An 18983-nucleotide genomic window follows, 5' to 3' on the forward strand; every position below is an offset into this window, starting at 1 on the left:
CCTACACCATCCCCAGCTGACCTCAGCACTGCAGCCTGCAGACTACAGAGAGTGACAGGAGAAAGAAGATGCCATTCAGGACAGAGTGAGAACAGGCGCAGACAGTGCCACCTGCCCCGCCCCCATCTCAGAGCTTGGTGAAGCTAGCTAGCTCTTCCCAGAAGCCTGGGGTGGTGGGCTCCATTCTCCCTATTTCCTAACTGGAGTCACTGAAGCTTACAGGCAAGGAGTCCTTCTGCCCAGAGCACCCAGCTAAGAAGTGGTAAGAAATGGCTCCTCCAGCTAGCCATATCCTCAGGTACCCAGAGCCTTAGAGCTTTCTTTCTGAGCCTCTGGAAGTAGCTTGCAGTCACACCAGCAGGAAGGAATTTTGTAGGAAACAAGAGAACTATAGAGAAACCTCCCCCCCTGCTGTGGCTCCATTAAAAGGCAAAGGCATACAGGAACCCTGCTTAGCATAGTGAGCGGCTGGGGGTCAGGAGGCCGTCTGGGTGCCTCACGCGGCTCAATGCAGTCTGCCAGCTGCTGCTGTGGGAGCTGAGGGGGCAGCAGAGGAGGGGGACAGACTGGCCTGGCTGGGTCTGAGCCTAACGCCCACAGATGGCCTCAGCTCCATGCCCAGAAACACTTGCTTTTGCTCCAACTTCATTTGACTAATGTTACAGCTTGGCAACTGCTAGACACCCCTGCCCCACACTCTAACTGACTCTTAGAACAGCCAAGGTCATGTTCAGTGGCCCATTAACCCCCTGCTCATGCCTAAAATGTGAGCATTAGGGTGGGCAGGGGCTAAGTAAAGTGTCCATTTCTAAATGCCATACCTTGAGGCTGTCCGTGCCCAGTGCACTGTGCCTCAGTTTCCCACTCAGCCTGACACACTCAAGCCAAACAGCAGAATGGGGAGTGCAGGAAAGGTGTCAGAGGCCCGAGGGAATCAAACTCCCTTGCTCTAAGTAGCTAAGTAAAAGGAGGCAGGGGATATTCATGCAAAAGTCAGAACCTGGCAGTGGGAAGCCAGAAGTCCTATAATGGAGAATTACTTCCCCCCACCCCCCACCTCCAGCACACTGTCACCTCTTCTAGATGCTTGGGTCATCCCCCATTGCTTCCCAGGCCATTGCATATCTCTCTCTCTCTCTCTCTCTCTCTCTCTCTCTCTCTCTCTCTCTCTCACACACACACACACACACACAAACACACACACACACACTCACCACATTCACAACACTCTCATACACTCATACAAACATACACACATACAGACACACACACACACACCAAACCCAAAGCTCCACTCCTCTCCCTGTCCTATAAAGGCCACTGGAAAAAACAAGGTTCTGATTCCAGGCTGAAATCCACCACACTGTTTGCAAAGACTGGGTACCCCACAGGAGGTAGGTAGAGGATCATGCTAAAGCCTTCTGGCCAGCTGTGCCCCCACAGGCTCCACCAGCCTTCCTAACTCTCCTCTGAATCGAGAGGCCTGGCCCGTGCCCACCTCCACCCACTCTCTCAGGTGAGCTACACAGCTGTGTGAGACTCTAGTCTCCTCCCTTCTTCCTCCCCAGCAGTCAGGCCTCTGACAGGCTCCTTGTGCTTCAGACCCTCACATTTCTGCTGCATTTTATTTCCTGGAGGACCAGATGAATACTATATAGCAACGATGATGATGACCACAAAGATGACCACAACTTTATCACATGTTGTCAATGTGCCATACACGCTACTAAAGGTTGTTAGGGCAGTAGAGGAAACTGAGGCACAACAAGGTTTATAATATACTTATCCATACACATTACTAAAGCTGTCATTAAAAAAAAAAAAAAAAAAAAAAAAAAAGCCCATGCTGAACTCAGGGCCATTCCCAAGGTGGCTGAGAAGCTGCAACCACACACAGTCTCCTCTACAGCAGAGAAGCTGTCTGCCCCTGCAAGACAGATACCCAGGAAGGAACAGACTTGGAGTGTAGAAGCTGACCAGAGAAAATAGGGAAAGGAAAACTCCCTGTTGAGAAGCAAACCAGGGTGCTGGGCCAGAGGCAGCAAAAGAAAGGATATATGGCCAGAGGTCACTTTTCTTTTCACTTACTCTGTACCTCTGGCCATAAACCACCAGCTCCCCCACTCCTAACCTGCCAGGACCATGTCAGGGACGTGGCCAGCAGGGCAAACAGTGCCCAGCCGGGACTTCTACACTCAGACTTCCACAGGACCCAGGTCCTGACACCCCATACCACTCAGCGTGTCATTTCCCCTCTTGCATCTCTGCAAGGGCAAGACTCACATGCTTGGCTAAGGTCTCAGGGTCCCAACAAAGCCAGGCCTGTCCTCTGGGAGTGACACCTGGGCTGGGCAGCAGGCAATCAGAGCCAAAAGGACAGGCAGAGAGCCAGACATACTAGGTGAGTTCTTGGCTCAACAACCTACCCTGCTCGGCCCAAGTTCTTGGAGTTGGGGTGTGGGTGTCATAATGGAGGCAAAGTCAAAGACAAGGACAAATTGTCAGCTTCCTGGAGGTTCACTAAGGGAGGAGGAACTGCAGGCTGCCACAACATACCACCCCTAAACACACACAACATGCAAACCCCTATATGGTCCTGTTACATGAGAAAGACTGGCCAACAAGGTTCAAACACTCCATGCCCTACCCTCCAGGAATCCTCTACCCTGTGCCAGGAACAGATAAAATGTAGAGCCCCCACTTCCAATGCCTCTTCACAGCTCACAGACATCTCACAAACCCTTTGCATTCAAGCCCCTTCCTCTGCAGACCATTTCCTTGTCTTCTAATCCTTCCTCTCCCACTCTTTCCCTATGCTCTGAGTCCTACTGAAATGTCCATGCCTCCCATCTTGTTCAGTGAGCACCTATTCATCTCTAAGGACCCTATTCAAAATGTAGTCTCCTCTGTGAGGGCTTCCCAGACAACCTCAGGCAGGAGAGATCTGGACCCAGATGACAGCACATCTAGTTGGAAGGCGGAGCTTCAATGAGACACTACCCCATTCATAGGCTAATGCTGTTACCCCTGGAGTTGGCTGCTATCTCGGGATTGAGTCTCCTAGGAAAGCAGAGTTCCAGCCAAGGAAAGGGTTTACTAAGTGAAGAGACAAATCCCAGTAGATCAAATGAAAGTCCTGAAACTCGGGTTGGAGAGATGGCTCAGCAGTCAAGAGCACTCACTGCTCTTCTGAAGGTCCTGAGTTCAATTCCCAGCACCCACATGACAGCACCTAACTGTCTGGTGCTGTCTTCTGGAGTGCAGATGTACAAGCAGGCAAAGTATCCATATACATAAAATATATAAGTAAATCTTAATAAAGAAAGTCCTGCAAGTCTACAACTATAAAGGAAAAAAGTAGGAAAACACTTCAAGATGCAGGTGCAGGCAAGAAGGTTCTGAGCAGGGCTCCAGTCACATCGCAAATAGTTCCAACAACTGACAAATGGGAATCAGAAACTCTCTGCACAATAAAGAAAACGAATAACCAGGACATGTGGCCTGTAGAATGGGAGAAAACCCTTGCTAGCCATCCATCCATCAGACAGAAGACAAACGTCCAGAATATTAGTGGCTCATTCGGGTCCCTGGGATCCACAGAAAACGCTGAGTGAGAATGGCAGCCCAACCCTAACTCCAGCCTCAAAGGGCAGAGCTCAATGTGCTGGAAGGGAAATCCAGGACAGTTCATGACACCAACCTTGGGCACACACTCACTTCCACACACACATACTTACATGCCTACACACAAGCAAGCATGAACAGGCACATATGCAACATGCACACACACACAAAAAAAGCCTGGAAACATTTGTAAAATACAAAATAAAGATGGAAAATGATTAAGAAAGTCATCTGATGTTGATCTCTGGCCTCTGCATATACAAGCACGCCCTCACACAAATGTGGGTACACAGCCATTCAAACACATACATATACCACACACAATAAAGAAATAATCCAATAACCCAATTAACAAATAGGCTAATGAAATAAGCAAACAGTTCTCAAAAGATGAAACACAAACACTTGGAAAAATGTCCAAGCTCACTAGCCATCAGAGAAATACAAATTAAAGCTACAGCAAGGAGCCAGGAATAGTAACACACACCTTTAATCCCAGCACTTGGAAGGCAGAGACAGGCTGCTTTCTGAGTTCAAAGCCAGCCTAGTCTACATATCAGGTTCCAGGCTAACCAAGGCTACCCAGAGAAACCCTGTCTCAACAACACACTGCATTAAGGAGCTGGGTGATGGATCTCTGGTTAAAAGCACTGGCTGCTCTTTCAGAAAAGAAAAAAGCCCAGCTTCCAGCACCCACAGGGTGCCTCACAGCCACCTGGTAACCCCAGATCCAGAGAATCCTATGCCCTCCTCTGGCCTCTGCAGACTCCGCACACATGTGATGCAGGCCTGCCAAAACACCTGTACACATAAACTAAAAATAAACAAATACATTTTTTAAAAAAGAAAACTATTGGACTTCTATCTCATTCCAGTCAGAAGACAGTCATCAAAATGATACCTTAGGGTACAGACAAAAGGTAACTTCTATATACCCCTACAGAACTCAGTATGGAGGTTCTCAAAACACTGACAGCAGTGCTTCCATCTGACTCAGCTACAGTGCTCCTGGGACCCCAGACCCCAAGAATCCACGTTCACACATCACAGAGCTACATAGGCATCAGTGCTGACTCCAGCTACATGACGTACGACCTGGATCTGATTCCAAGCACCTGCATGGTGACTCACAGCCATCCAGAAATCCAGTTCTAAGGGACCCAGTGCCCTCTTCTAGCCCCTGTGGGCACCAGGGACATGACTGGTGCATAGACAGATATTCTGGAAAATGCCCATATATAAAAACCAACCTAGATGCCCATTGATAGACGACTGGATAAAGAAAATGTAGTTCCTAGCTGGGGATGGCACACAATAGGGCTTGCCTACCATGCACAGAATCCTGGGTATCATCCCTAGCACCACATAAAACTATGCCTGGTGCTATAAATGCCAGAAATACCAGCTCTTTGAAGTTTAAAATCATTCTCAGCTCTATGGTGAGTTCAAAGCCAATCTAAGCTATATGAGACCTAGTCTTTAAAAAATTGAGAAGAAAATTAGAGACTGGCGGTTCGGTTCCTATCACCTACATGGTGTCTCATGACCATCTGTAAGTCCAGTTCTGGAAGATCTGACACCCTCTTTTGACCTCCACAGGCACCAAGCACGCATGTGGTTCACCTATAAATATGAAAGCAAAACGCTCCCACACATATAAAATAAAATCATCTTTAAAAATAATAATGAAAGAAAATATAGTTTGTGGGCTGGCAAGATGGTTCAACGAGTGAAAGTCTGTAAACCTAATCATCTGAGCTGGGTCTGAATCAGTGTGAAAGTGAAAGGCAGGAACTGACTCCACGAAGCTGCTCTCTCTCTCTCTCTCTCTCTCTCTCTCTCTCTCTCTCTCTCTCTCTCTCTCTCGTGTGTGTGTGTGTGTGTGTGTGTGTGTGTGTGTGTACATGGTAGGGAGTGACCATACATGTAGAGGCCAGAAACTAATGCTAGTGTCTTACATGTCTGTGGCGTGTATACACATGTGTGTGTGCAGGTATACTCAGAGAGGTCAGAGGAGGATGCTCAGTGTCTTGCCCTGCCATTCTCCACCTTGTTTCTTTGACATAATATTTCTCCATGAACCTGGAGCTAAGCTAGTGGCCAGCAAGCTAATTCAATTCTCTCTCTCTCTTTTTTTTAAAGATTTGTTTATTTATTTATTATATGTAAGTACACTGTAGCTGTCTTCAGACACTCCAGAAGAGGGAGTCAGATCTCGTTACGGATGGTTGTAAGCCACCATGTGGTTGCTGGGACTTGAACTCAGGAACTGTGGAAGAGCAGTCAGGTGCTCTTACCTACTGAGCCATCTCACCAGCTCCAATTCAATTCTCTTGTCTCTGCTCCCTGTGACATTGGGGTTATAGCATGTATGTGACTTTGCCCCGGATTTTATACAAATGCTGGGATCTGAACCCAGATCCTCATGGGTAGGTAGCAAGTATTCTTACTCACTGAGCCATCTCACCAGCCCCCACCTTAGTTTTTGAGACAGGGTCTCTCACTAATGGTGGAGCTTGCCCATTCAGCAAGACTAGCCAACAATAAGCATCCATGATCCTCCTGTCTCTGCCTCCCCAGAACTACGATTACAGGTACACCCACCATGCCTGGCTCTTTACCTGGGGATTAGTGATTTAAATTCAGGTTGTTATGCTTACCAGGCAAGCACTTTATCAACTGAGTTGTCTCACAAAAACACCATTCTAAATGTCCCCCAGGCCCCAATATTAGGATGAACTATGGCAATTAAAAACATAACAATCAGCTGGACATGGTGGTGCATGCGTTTAATCCCAGCACCCAGGAAGCAGGAGTAGGTAGATTGCTGTAAGTCCAAGGCCTTCCTAGTCTACATAACAAGTTCCAAGCTAGCCAGAGCTACATAGGAGGACCCTGTCTCAAAAACAACAACAACAAAAAAAACAAAAAAAAAAAACAGATTTTAAAAAAAGAAAAAAAAAGATATCACCCGTTTCAGACGTTCTGTTCCTCGAGCAGAAATCGACTAAGACTCTCAGTAAAGCATTGTGGACACACACAGTGCTTGAAGAGGGCAAGTGGTGGGAGAAAGGAAACGAGGTCCTGGAGGATAAAGAGTGGACATTTAAAGGAGACGAAGGAAGAGATGTGGAAAGGATAGAGGCTTAAAAGGTGAGCAGACATACACCAGCAAGCGTTTGCTGAAAGGACCCAGATATAGCCGTCTCTTGTGAGACTAGGCCGGGCCTAGCAAACACAGGAGTGGATGCTCACAGTCAGCAGCTATTGGATGGATCACAGGGCCCCCAATGGAGGAGCTAGAGAAAGTATCCAAGGAGCTAAAGAGATCTGCAACCCTGTAGGTGCAACAACATTATGAACTAACCAGTACCCCGGAGCTCTTGACGCTAGCTGCATATGTATCAAAAGATGGCCTAGTCGGCCATCACTGGAAAGAGAGGCCCATTGGACACACAAACTTTATATGCCCCAGTACAGGGGAACACCAGGGCCAAAAAGTGGGAATGGGTGGGTAGGGGAGTCAGGGGGAGGGTATGGGGGACTTTTGGGATAGCATTGGAAATGTAATTGAGGAAAATACGTAATAAAAAAAAAAAGGTGAGCAGACACAAGAGAAGCGAGAGGCTCTCTCTGGGTGCCAAGCCAATGTGACACCCACACAATAGCCCACGGAGCATGGGACGTCGATCGCTTCTGAAGACTCTGAGATCATGTCTATGGCTCCTCCTCCAGGCCATTCCCAACCCTTCTGGCTTCAGCTATGTCAAGATGAGGAGGGTGTCATGGGAGAGACGGACACACGGAAGTTTCTGAGAAGGCTGCTGGCAGAAATGCTCAGAGAAGCTGTGCATAGGCAAAGGTTTACACTGAAGCCAGGAGGCACCTGCTCCAGTCTCCCGTGACTGCCACCCACTGCCAGCTCCAACTGGTTGCCAAATCACATCTCCGGTCTCACTGGTTTCTAACCTGGCGAAGTCCTATCGGCTGACTTCATCCAACCCTGTTTGTGCGTCTTTTGACCTTCAGCCACACCTGACATTGACTCCACTGGTCAAACCCTGGCTTCTATCCTCACACACGCACCCTCCGTCAGGCACTCAAAGGAGCTCAAGCCAGGAGAAGCCCAAGTTTGAGCAGAAGATCAAAGAGCTCCACTGGGTAGGTAGCTAGCCAGCCCTTCCCAATCCTGTCCACAGGGGTGTAGCTTTCCATGTGATCTTCTCTTCTTCCACAGGATTCTCTACCTTAACCCATCTCACCGCACATCACTACACCCACTGAGCATCTGTGTGCTATAAAAACTTCTGTTAAGGTCCTGGAACTCTGGGTTCCCTGAAACTTAGCTTTGACATGAGACCCTTGCTTATAGACTTACTAGGGAAACAGTCTTTTGAATAGACATTCCCAAAGTGGCCCACTAACTCTCCTCCTGTTCCTGGAAAGAAAAGAACATGGAATTGGGTCTGAGGGGATGCCTCAGTTGATAAAGTGCCTGCCATACACTGAGGACCCGAGTTCAGATCCTCAGAAACCACATAGAAAGTCCAACATGGATGGCATGCTTCCTTAAGGCCCAGTACTTGGGAAGGAGTGGGGAGAGAGGGGAGGATCCTGGAGTTCGATGGCCAGCCAGACCAGCCAAATCAGTGAGCTTTGGATTCAGTGAGAGATCCTATTTCAGAAAATAAAGTGACTAATCAAGGAAGACAACCTGATATCAGCCTCTGGCCTCCACATTCATGCATTGCTCAGACTTGTGTATGTGTGTGTGTGCGCGCACACGTGTACACACACACACACACACACACAGGGCTGGAGGGCTGGTACACAGATAACACAGAACTTGGGCTTATCTATTTTACAGTCCTGGATAGGTCTCTGGACACTAGGGTTGTTCAGGCTGGTCAGAAGCATTGGGTCTTGGGTCTCTGGAAACAGTTAAGTTGGAAATCAGAGCCACACCATTAAAAAGAGGGAGGACCCTGGGTACCAGATACCTCTTTAGTCTATGGAAACCTCTCCTCTCCTCTGTTCCCCTGAGGGCTGCCTTAGCTTGCCTGCCCTTGGCACCACACTCTGCCAGGGGACATTGGCAAGTTCATACAGCAAGCAAGGAGGCAATAGCTGGCTTCCTGCCCATCTGGAAAGAGAGAAGGAATGGGGCCCTCCCCTCAGCCTCATAACATACCCTCCTGTTCCTGCCAGGGACTGGGCCTGCCCCCAGACAGAACATAAAACCAAGGAGGAGGAGGTAATCAGCTGAGTGCCACCTACCCCACTGTGGTGTCATTCTCTAGCTCGCTTTCTTCCTCTCCCTCCCAAGTCCCTCACTGAGGCCACAGAGACATACGCAGCACTGGCATGGGGCATACCACTAGGGCAGAATACTAGGGTGCCAGGGAGTCTCTTCTCCCTCCTCAGGATACTACCAATGCTGCTGTCAAAATACGTGGCATGCTTCATCTATAGAAAGGGCCTCCTGATCCTGGCTGAGTTTTCTTACGACCCTCAACATGGAAGCATGCATCTACACAGCAGAGATTAGAACATACAAACACCAATGCCACATGTGAAAGTAGACACATGGAAGTCAGTCACAAGAGTTCCTGATGCTTGCCAGTAGAGAAGAGATCTTCACATAGTGGAATGCCACCCAGCCAGGAGAAGGAGCAGTCTATAACCATGAACAAGAATAAGGATAAAATTCACAGCCATAGTGTAGATCATAACAGGCACAAAAATCCACACTTTGTTCCCATCCATAAGAAATCCTATACCAGGTCAGAATGTTCTGTCAGAAGGCAAGATGGTGGACATCCCTTTGAGGTGGAATCAACGAGCGGTAGGAGGGAGAAGGGAGAGCCTCAGAGTGTTGGGCTGGAAAACTTCTCTTCCTCCCCTTCCCCCAACTGGTGATTAATCCTTCTATATCTAGGCAAGTCCTCTATGACCAAGCTAAACACCACCCACCCCCCTTTGTATGAGACAGAGCTTCACTATATAGCCCAATCTGTCCCTTCACTCAAATCCTCCTGCCTCATCCCTATGAACATTTGAGATCATAGGTATACCAAAGGCTCTGCTCCTTAACTCTATGTGTGGAGCACATGGGTGTCTGAGCCCCTAGGGTGGCTGTAAATGCTTCTTCAGGGCATCCTAACTGAGCCATGGAATGTGTCGAGGCTCATCAGCTACCATGTTTGCAAGAGAGGAGCCATTCTTCTACCTTACCCTACCTCCTATCCAGCCCTGTTCCTATCCAGCCTCAGACTCACTCTGTCTTCTCCATCATCATCTCCTTCCCAGAGGGCCTCATCATCTGCCCAGGCTCCTGCCTTGGCCTCTATCCCTCTCATACCACAACTATGGCCCAGAAAAGGGGCTCATGGGGAGCCAGAGCAACTAAAGAAAGTCTCTAAACTTCTGTTGGAAGTCCCCAACACCCTCCATCCCAGGACCTCTGAGCACGGTACTCATTCTGCTAGACCCTGTCTCTCCCCGTCTCTATAGAAACACCACTTCCGCATCCTTCTGGGGCCAGGACACTGGAATACACTCGTAGTTCTGGCATTCGCTTGAAGTGTGACACCAGGGGAGTCGTGTCCCTTCTCTGAGCCTTGGGGTGCTTATTTGTGAAACACAAAGCAGAGGGGCAGAGCCAGGGTGAGTCCGAAGAGATGCATGACAGTGACTGTGTGTGCTGCAGCCGTGTGGGCATGTGTACACTCCTCCCTAGAGAGCACCCTACCTTCAGCACATTCTCACCGGGACAGTGTGTGGTGGCCTCGGATTCAGAGCTGTGAACTTCAGCTCTGGAGCTCTCCAACTCTAGCAAACTAGGAGAAGAGGAGGTGACCCAACGCACGGGAGTGAGAGCTGGGTTAGACATGGGTCTTCTGTCTGTGCTGTAGGATGTGACAATATGGGTGACTGAGGGTCTGTTAAACTTCAGGGACTCCAGGCTGGGAGAAGCAGAGGCCAGAGAAGCAGCCCCACAGGGTGGCTTTAGGAGGGAGGAGGAAGAGGAGGAGGAGGAGGAGGAAGAGGAGGAGGAGGAACCATCCCGAAGCCTCTTCCTTCTGCTCTCGCCACCATCAGACAAGCACCCACTTGTCTCGGATATGGCAGAGTGAGGAGGCGAGGCTGGCACCTAGAGATGCCCGCCAGGCCCTTTGGCGCCCAGGTCAGAGGAGCTTGGCGGGAACACTCAGGAGGGATGCCAATCCCCACCCTCCTTCCTCTTCAGGCCCCCACAGGAGCCTCAGGAGGGCTCAGCATACACAAACTGTGAGGGCCAAAGAAGCCAGCTGAGTGAGGACCATGACATGGCTCAGCTGGTAAAGGCGCCTGCTGCCAAGCGTGCTGCTGTGAGTTTGATCTTAGGGGCCCACATGGTTAGAAGGAGAGAAGTGACTCCCACAGGCGGTCCTCTGACTTCTACACATGTATCATGGTGTGTGCACACAACACACACACACTCACAAACAAATAAATATATTAAAATGTTTTTAAATTAATAATTAAAATAAAAGCTGACTGAGGGTATAGGAGCCAGGCTCAGATAGTACAAAACTGGAGCGGGCATCATCCTCCAAACAGGGAGGAGGGGTAGGTCTCAGATTCAGGCCTGCCAATGTAGCCATGGCTGCAGAGACAGAGTGAGAAGGGGTGGGAAGTGGGGGCATCTCACCAGAGTGAGGAAGGTAACCTGCATAGGAGACAGGGGTGCCACAGTGGGCAAAGGGGGCATCGTGAGCAGGAGAACATCAAGGCTGAAAAGGGAGTCAGAGACATGAGCCCAGCAGGCCTCAGGGCAAGAAGTCAGCCCATGGGATGGGCTAGGCAGGAATGGCGGCTGGCACGTGTCTGTGGCAGTAGGAGGGCCCTGGCTGCCAGCCCAGATGCCTGGTAGCTTCTGAGCTGAGTTCCTGGGAGGGTGAGAGCCCAAGAGATGTTTATCCAGAATAAGAACGTGAGTATCACACCTCCTCCAGCAAGGGCTCTGGTGATAGGCAGAGGCTGCTCTTTCCTGGGCTGTATTCATCTCCTGAGAGTTACCTGTGAATGGGGTCCTGGGTAAGCAAGAGAGCTGCCAGTCCAGCAGCCCCTGCTTGAGCCAGGACCTGGGCCTATGGCTGAGATGGAGCCTTATCCATACAGATAAGGGAGGGAATGAGTCACAGCAAGCTCTCCCAAGAGGCCCCTGGAAAACCAGCTCATCCAAATGCAGACAGACACTTGTCCCTGAATACAAACATCCCTGTCCCTGTCGCTGTCACACAGGGTACATACAAACCCTCCCACTCCTCCTCCCCTGACTCACCCACCTCCAGCGCCCGCCCCTGATTTCTTTCTCAGGTCGCAGCCCCAGTTATTCACCCCTGCCCATCCCCACATGACCAATGGGCATCCCCCCACCATGGCAAGGCTGGCTTCAGAGAGTGTGGGAGGGGGTAAGAGTCCTGAGCCCATAGAGAGACCAAAGAAGGGTTGGGGCCATGTCTGAAGAGCAGCAGAATAAAACAGGAAAGTGGATGGTCAGCCTGGAGAGCTCTGCCAAGCAAGAGGTAGGAGCATCAAGGTACAGTGGAGTCTGAGATGCCTCCCAGGGCTCTCTACTCGAATCCCCAACCCCCAGTGAGCAGCTCAGACTCACCCTCAAAGGGATAGCCCAGGATCTGAGATAGGGAGAGCTACTGTCTCCTCATCAACCCTGGACATCTTGCAAGGTAGAGGAGTGAGAGGCTCTGAGCTGGGGTGGGGGTTGGAGGGGATATCCTAATGACTTTGGAGGGACCGGAAGTCTAAGAGCTCTAGCATGTCACCCCAGTTCTGTGCCCATCACCAGGAACTGGGATACCCAATTCTTACTTCCAGGCTCCCCGAGTCCTCCCCCGGATTATTCCATGAGAATCCAGCTAGGACACCAGCCACTTTGGGACACAGATGACAATTCCGTCCCCAGATCTACCCTTCATTGTGACCAGTCACTGTCTACCACCTTGCAGGATAGGGCGTTCCATTTACAAGTTCCCAACCCTGTGCCTCTGCCTGTGGCATATAACCACCAATATGCTCTCATCTGTGCCCTAGTGGGACAGCCAGTCAAGTGGTGCAGAGGAGTGTCTTGGGCACTTGACGCACTCACAAAAACATGTGCGTAAGTACACATTGCCATATTGCCCTGCCTCTGTCCGTATGGAGGTGCTCTGGGATGTGGTTGCAAGATTCACTTGGAGTCAACGCTAACTCTGCTGGCCTCCAGTGGAGAAGGAACTGAAGGGCCCCAGTCTCACCCAGAACAAAGTCAGCACACCATCCCATGAGACTGCTCCTCCTGTCCCGAGAGGGAGACTAGGGTTCTGCAGGGGCTGAACTAGAGCTGGCCAGTTCCTGCTGATACAAAACACCATTTTTTTTTTCCTCTCCAGGAAAATACAGAGCCTATGCAAAGCCTGGGGTGTCCAGCCAGCCTGCTTCCCTGGTCATCACTATTTTTGCTCCTGGTCACTTTTCAGCATCCAGGTTCCAAGACTCACCCAGAAAAGAATAGGAGGGAGGAGAAAGGGGGACTCTACTGGACCCACCCACCTCCTCAGATCCTACTGTGGGCCCTGCTGGCTCTGACAGCCCCGTTCCTCCTGGTAGGAAACACCAAGACAGCCACCATTCTGCCCCCTACTCCAAGCTAAGAGGATATTAACCTTTCTCTCCTCGCCCCAGCACCCTTGGGTGGCTCCAAATTCTCACTTATCGCCTACTGCCTCCCTCTCTCTGCCACTTGCTTTTTCCTCTTTCTTCTTGCTTGTTTTGGCTTTTTTGTCTTACTGGTTTTGGTGTTTGGAAGAGTTTGAGTTGGAGGGTTTGGTTGGTTTTAGTTTGTTTGAGAAACGATCTCACTATGCTGGCCTTGGATTAGAACCCCCCTGCTTCAATTTCTCTAGCACTGGATCACAGACCTGGCACCAACGTCTCACAGGTATTTGCCCTTCAAGGACACCAGAGGCCCAGGTGTGACCTCCACGGAACTGACTGCAGGGCCCTCCCACTCTCCTACCTACACCTTCCCAGACTCCTTACTGTCCCAGATGGACCGGGCTCTGCCGTGCCCGCTGCCCGCATCCGGCCCACAGCTCCCTACCTGAAGCAGCAGCCGCCTCCTCGGGTCGGGCGCCGCACCCCCGGGCTCACAGCGCTCGGGCCGCGCGGGGCCCGGCGGAGTCCCGGGGGGCTGCGGGCCGCAGGAGGGCAGAGGCTCGAGCGCCTCGCAGCACACCAGGCTCACGGTGCAGCCCATCCGGCCCGGGACCCGGCGGGCCCGGGGCGGGGACGCGGACTACCCGCGAGCCGGCCCGCCCCCAGCCCCAGCGACCTCTCGGCCCCAGGCGTCTGCGACGTGGGGAAGAAGGGCGACGCCCCCGGCCCGCCCCGTCGGAGTCCGCCTCCGCCTCCGCCACCGCTCCGCCAGGCAGTGGGAGTGCGGGGCCTGGAGAGGGGCGGCGACAGGGACGCTGGAGGCAGAAGGTGGGGAGGGGACCCGAGGGCGCGGGAACGCGGGAGGGGCGGCGGCGGGATCCCCAGGACAGGCTGAGCTGGGAACGCAAGAAAGAGAGCGACGCCGTGACTGGTGAGCGACTGAGAGACTGACACCAGAGAAGGGATCTGAAGGGACAGAGACGGTGGCATGGAGGACGAGGGGAGCGCCGGGGTTAGATCTGGCTCTGCACCGGGAAGAAGGGCGGGACATGGAGCAGAGAGCAGCACGTTTGGGGATCGCTCTGTGCCCTGCTTACAAGTAGTTCCTCGAGCTCGTAAAAGTAGTTCTAGAAGACCCTAACCCTTGGTTTTAAGTGACATGCCAGCCTGGCCTAGAAAAAGGATGACCCCAGCACCAGGAAGCTGAAAGAGCAGCGGGAAAGACCACCCTACACCGAGCGAGCCGCCCACCTGGCGTTTCCATCCCCAGGAAGTGGGTACCAGGGCTGGAAGGAAGGCACCACAACACTGACTGGGATCCCGCAGCTGGCTGGGGTAAGAGGAGGGAGAAAGATACTTGGTGGTCGTTTGCCCTTTCTCCCCACCTGTGTCACTTTCAGTTCAGTGACAGAAGAGACAACTCGAGAAAAGGAGCCCACTAGCGCTTCAGTCAGCCCCTTTCCGCCATCTACTGGCAACAAGACAGAAAGACAGGAGCAGGTGCCCAGGAAAGGAAGCCCCTGCCGGTGTTGTGTTTTACCACCAACTGGCCTTATACCAGATGACTTTGAGGAAGCCACCCATTCTGCCTCAGTGCCCTGATCTTTCTCTACTACTTCTCCCTGGCCAGGGTTGGTCCAGCCCCCTTCAGGCTGGGCTGAGTCACTCCCCAGGCAGGAGAGCTGGAAAAGACTGTGCAGAGCCCACAGTCACAAGGGACATACTCAGGCTACAGAATCCTCCTGCCCACATCCCAAACAGACAAGCTTTTCTCAGGTGAGCACGGGAGTCCCTGGGCTTGGGGATTAGGTAGAGGAACCCTAGAAAAGGTCTGTAGAGAACTTCTGTCTAATCCTTGGTGTATAGGTAGGTCAGGAAAGTGGAGCCTAAGAAAGGGTGACCAGTCCAGGACGGGACCTTTATCTTCTGACTCCCGGTCCTGGGCCCCATACACTGCTGTCCTAGCCTCTCTTTTCTTCTTTTCCCTTTCCTCCCCCCATGATCTACTGCTACAGGATCATGCCAGAGCTACCCCGCCCACAAACTCCATCACTCCTGCCTGGAAAGCTGGACACCTGGCCCAGCTTTTGATGCTAGGATCTCAGCCTAAGCTCATTCATCATCCCTCAAGGGCAACAGTATCCCTCTCTGAGCCCCAGGACCCTTGGGAGACAGAAGTAGAGTTCCACGAGAGAGGGTGGTGGGGTTCAAACCAGGCACCCTGCTCCCCACACTTAACATTGGTTCAGTCCCAACGCTGCACCCTCTGTCTACTTCTGCATGCTTTCCCAGAGAACATACATTTTCCACTCAGCTGGGGCCCTGGAAAGGATGAATGTGGGTCCCAAGGCAATGACACTCTGCTGAGGCTCAGGGGCTAGTCAGGGGGAAAGGAGGTGACAGTTCCCCCAGCTGGGTGTCCCCATGGCGCAGGCATTCTGTTCGACTCATAAGGAAATCTGAGCTCAGCTTACAGCTTTGTGATACTGGGCTGAGATTTACCCTCTCTGTGCCTAGTCACCGTGTGTAACGCTATGCTCTGGAGGCTACTAAGGGTATTGAATGAGACAAAGATGTCAGCAATGGCCAGGGTGACCAACACCAGTGATGGCTCAATAAGTAGAGGCCATATTCACGTCTTTATATCAGTCTTCAAGACACAACTGGCAGCTGGGTGGTGATGGAGCATGCCTTTAGTGCCAGCACTCAATAGGCAAAGTCCAGCCTGGTCTACAGAGCAAGTTCCAGGACAGCCAGGGCTACACAGAGAAACCCTGTCTCAGAGAGAGAGAGGGAGAGAGAGACAGACAGAGAGACAGAGGGGAAGAGGAGGGGGAGGAAGAGGAGGAGGAGGTGGAAGAGGAGAAGGAAGGAGGAGGAAGAGGAGGAGAAAGAAGGAGAAGAAGGAGAAGAAGAAGAAGGAGAAGAAGGAGAAGAAGAAGAAGGAGGAGGAGGAGGAGGAAGAAGAAGAAATAATAATAATAATAATAATAATAATAATAATAATAACTGGGATTCCTCACATTAAACTATAAAAGAAAAAGAAAAAAGAAAAAGAAAAGAAGGAAGAAAGAATTGTGCTTCATTCTGCCAGTTGACTCATTGTGTGACCCTGGTTTGCTCTCATTCCCTCTCAAGTCTAAGCTCTCATCCCATCTGTGTGTAAGGAAAGCAAGCAGGTGAACCCAGAGGATCACAGGGAATCCCATCACTTCATGGCCAACAACGGGACCATCCTCAAGATCAGCAGGAGCCTGAAAAGTGAGTAGGCCCTGTGAGATTTTTTTCTGGGGCTGAGTTTCAGGAGACAGGAGGAGTCTGGAGAACATCTCCCTTATAGGCCTGGCTCCCTGATGTCTGCTCTCTACCATCCACCTCACAGATGCCGTCTCTGCCATCCTCCAGGGATATGGGGATGGGCAGGGGCCAGTGACAGACACCAGCGCTGAGCTACACAGACTCTGTGGCTGCCTGGAGCTGCTACTGCAGGTAGGACCCTCTACCTTCCCTCCCGCCCCTGCTGATTCCTTAGCTTTCAATACTCTGGAAGGCTTTCCCAGATGCATACCCAAGCCACTGTCTCCCTTGGTTATCAGGCACTGTCTGCTTTTTCAGTGAGCAAGTCTTTTGTGGCATAAACGTTCTTCCAGAAGCTAGGACTAATCCTCATTCTTTCCTTATTTTTATCTCCTGAGGCACTTGATATATAACATAAATATCTGACTTCTTGACAGCGAGCGGCACTTCTTACCACATTGCCTCCATCTCCCATAGCACACCAGGACTGTACTTGCCTCAGGGCCTTTATCTTTACAGTGCCTCTTTCTGGAAAGCTATTCCCTAGATATTTACATGACATCAGTGCACATGGCCCTCAAGTCTGGAGACTTCCTCAAGCAATCTCTCTCTCTCTCTCCCCCTCCCCCTCCCCCTCCCTTCCCCTCCCCCTTCCCCCCTCCCCTCCCCTCCCCTCCCCTCCCCTCCCCTCCCCTCCCCTCCCCTCCCCTCCCCTCCCCTCCCCTCCTCTTCTCTTCTCTTCTCTTCTCTTCTCTTCTCTTCTCTTCTCTTTTTTCTCTCCATGGCCACCATTACTATCTAACCCGCTGTATGCTCTGAGAATTTAACTTCTGACTTCCCTATCGAGATGTAAGCTGCCTGAGGTTGGTTCATGCAGGCCTTGTTTGTTGTTCACAGGCCTTAGATCAGGGCCTGTGTATACTAAAGTGTTTGTGAAGGAATGAGTGTGAATTCAGGCTCAGAGAGATTAAGTATCTTGTCCCTATCACACAGCCAGGAAGGGCAGAGGAAGATCCCCCAACAAAAAGGCCTATAGGAGCCCTTTCACGCCAGGGTGCTAGGTAGGTTCCAGAGGGAGCCACTGACATGTGTTTCTTTCTCATCTTGGTCCTAGTTTGATCAGAAAGAGCAGAGGAGCTTCCTGGGGGCCCGGAAGGATTACTGGGACTTCCTATTCACTGCCCTTCGACGGCACCGGGGATACACAGAGCAGATAAGCTTCATATGCTCACAGGACAAGGTAATGGGAGCAGGGGATGGGAAAGCAGGTGGACTTTGTCCAGGCCTTCCCTAGGTCCCTTGTCCCTCAGACCTGCTCCACGAACAGGAGGCTTTTCCTCTGAGAGGTGAGGACCTCTCATTAGCCCTGGCTTCGCCTCCCGTTTCTCCTCTGACCTTGGCCCACTCTTTCTCCCTCACTCTCATTCCCTCTGTGCTCTCTCTCATTTGGCCCAGCTCCCCCACCCTGATTTCATGCTCTCTTTGGCCCTCTCCACACCCTGCAGCTGAAGACCTCACTAGGAAAAGGCCGTGCCTTTATCCGACTCTGCCTTGCCCGCGGCCAGCTGGCTGAGTCGATGCAGCTGTGCCTCCTGAACCCACAACTCACCAGGTGGGTTTGCCAGGCCATCATCCCATATATGGCACTTGAGCCCACTACTGCTAAACGGGTGACTGACGGTTAGGGGTAAGGGACTGAGTGTCAGCAAGGAGAAAGGGCCTGAGAGTCCTGCATGCAGTTTGGCATACTTAGGCCTCTGCCCTTGGAGGCTGAGCTCAGCCACAACCTGCTTGGGAAGGTCCCCTTTGGTACGCTGATTCTCAGAGGTCAAGGGTAGCAATGGCTGGATGTGTTGGTCTCTCTTCACACAGGGACTGGTATGGCCCTCGGAGCCCTCTGTTGTGCCCTGAGCTCCAGGAAGACATCTTGGACTCTCTCTATGCCCTCAATGGAGTTGCCTTCAACTTGGACCTGCAGCGGCCAGACCTGGATGAAGCCTGGCCCATGTTCTCAGAGTGAGCAGGCTCTCGGCCTCCAGCCCAAGCCACTCTTCCCTCCCCCTTTTAAGTTACTTTTGTGAAGTTATACTATAATGACATTGCTTCCCCTTCTTCTATCTCCAAACCGTGCCAAATAACCCTCCTTGCTCTCCTCCAAATTCAGGAGCTCTTTTTTTTTTTTTTTTGCGAGATACACACACACACAGACAGACAGACAGACAGACAAATACAACCCACTCAGTCTATATAATATTACTTGTATGTATGTTTTCTTTTTTTTTTAATTAATTTTTATTAGGTATTTTCCTCATTTACATTTTCAATGCTATCCCAAAAGTCCCCCATACCCTCCTCCCCACTCC

At 51.3% G+C, this 18983-nt stretch overlaps 2 protein-coding genes across 18 annotated transcripts in view; one reads left to right on the forward strand and one right to left on the reverse strand.

The window, feature by feature from the left end:
* The window catches only part of Tns1 (tensin 1), a 213544-nt gene extending 199608 nt beyond the window's left edge, over positions 1–13936 (reverse strand). For all 8 annotated transcript variants that reach the window (XM_029474293.2, XM_085838301.1, XM_029474288.2 and 5 more), the window contains exon 1: positions 13769–13936. In XM_029474293.2, coding sequence (XP_029330153.1) covers positions 13769–13924 — 156 coding nt within the window. In that variant the 5' untranslated portion in view covers positions 13925–13936. The remainder of the gene's footprint in view (positions 1–13768) is intronic.
* The window catches only part of Rufy4 (RUN and FYVE domain containing 4), a 28450-nt gene continuing 23386 nt past the window's right edge, over positions 13920–18983 (forward strand). For 2 of the 10 annotated variants that reach the window (XM_029474338.2, XM_085838338.1), the window contains exons 1-7: positions 14160–14658; positions 14954–15099; positions 16462–16584; positions 16706–16812; positions 17735–17860; positions 18126–18232; positions 18493–18636. In XM_029474338.2, coding sequence (XP_029330198.1) covers positions 16539–16584; positions 16706–16812; positions 17735–17860; positions 18126–18232; positions 18493–18636 — 530 coding nt within the window. In that variant the 5' untranslated portion in view covers positions 14160–14658; positions 14954–15099; positions 16462–16538. The other 8 variants (XM_021172823.3, XM_029474342.2, XM_029474329.2 and 5 more) reach the window with 7 other exon arrangements.

Source organism: Mus caroli, unplaced genomic scaffold (genome assembly GCF_978045245.1).
Source record: "Mus caroli unplaced genomic scaffold, Mus_caroli_1 scaffold_1, whole genome shotgun sequence".
Classification (NCBI taxonomy): domain Eukaryota; kingdom Metazoa; phylum Chordata; class Mammalia; order Rodentia; family Muridae; genus Mus; species Mus caroli.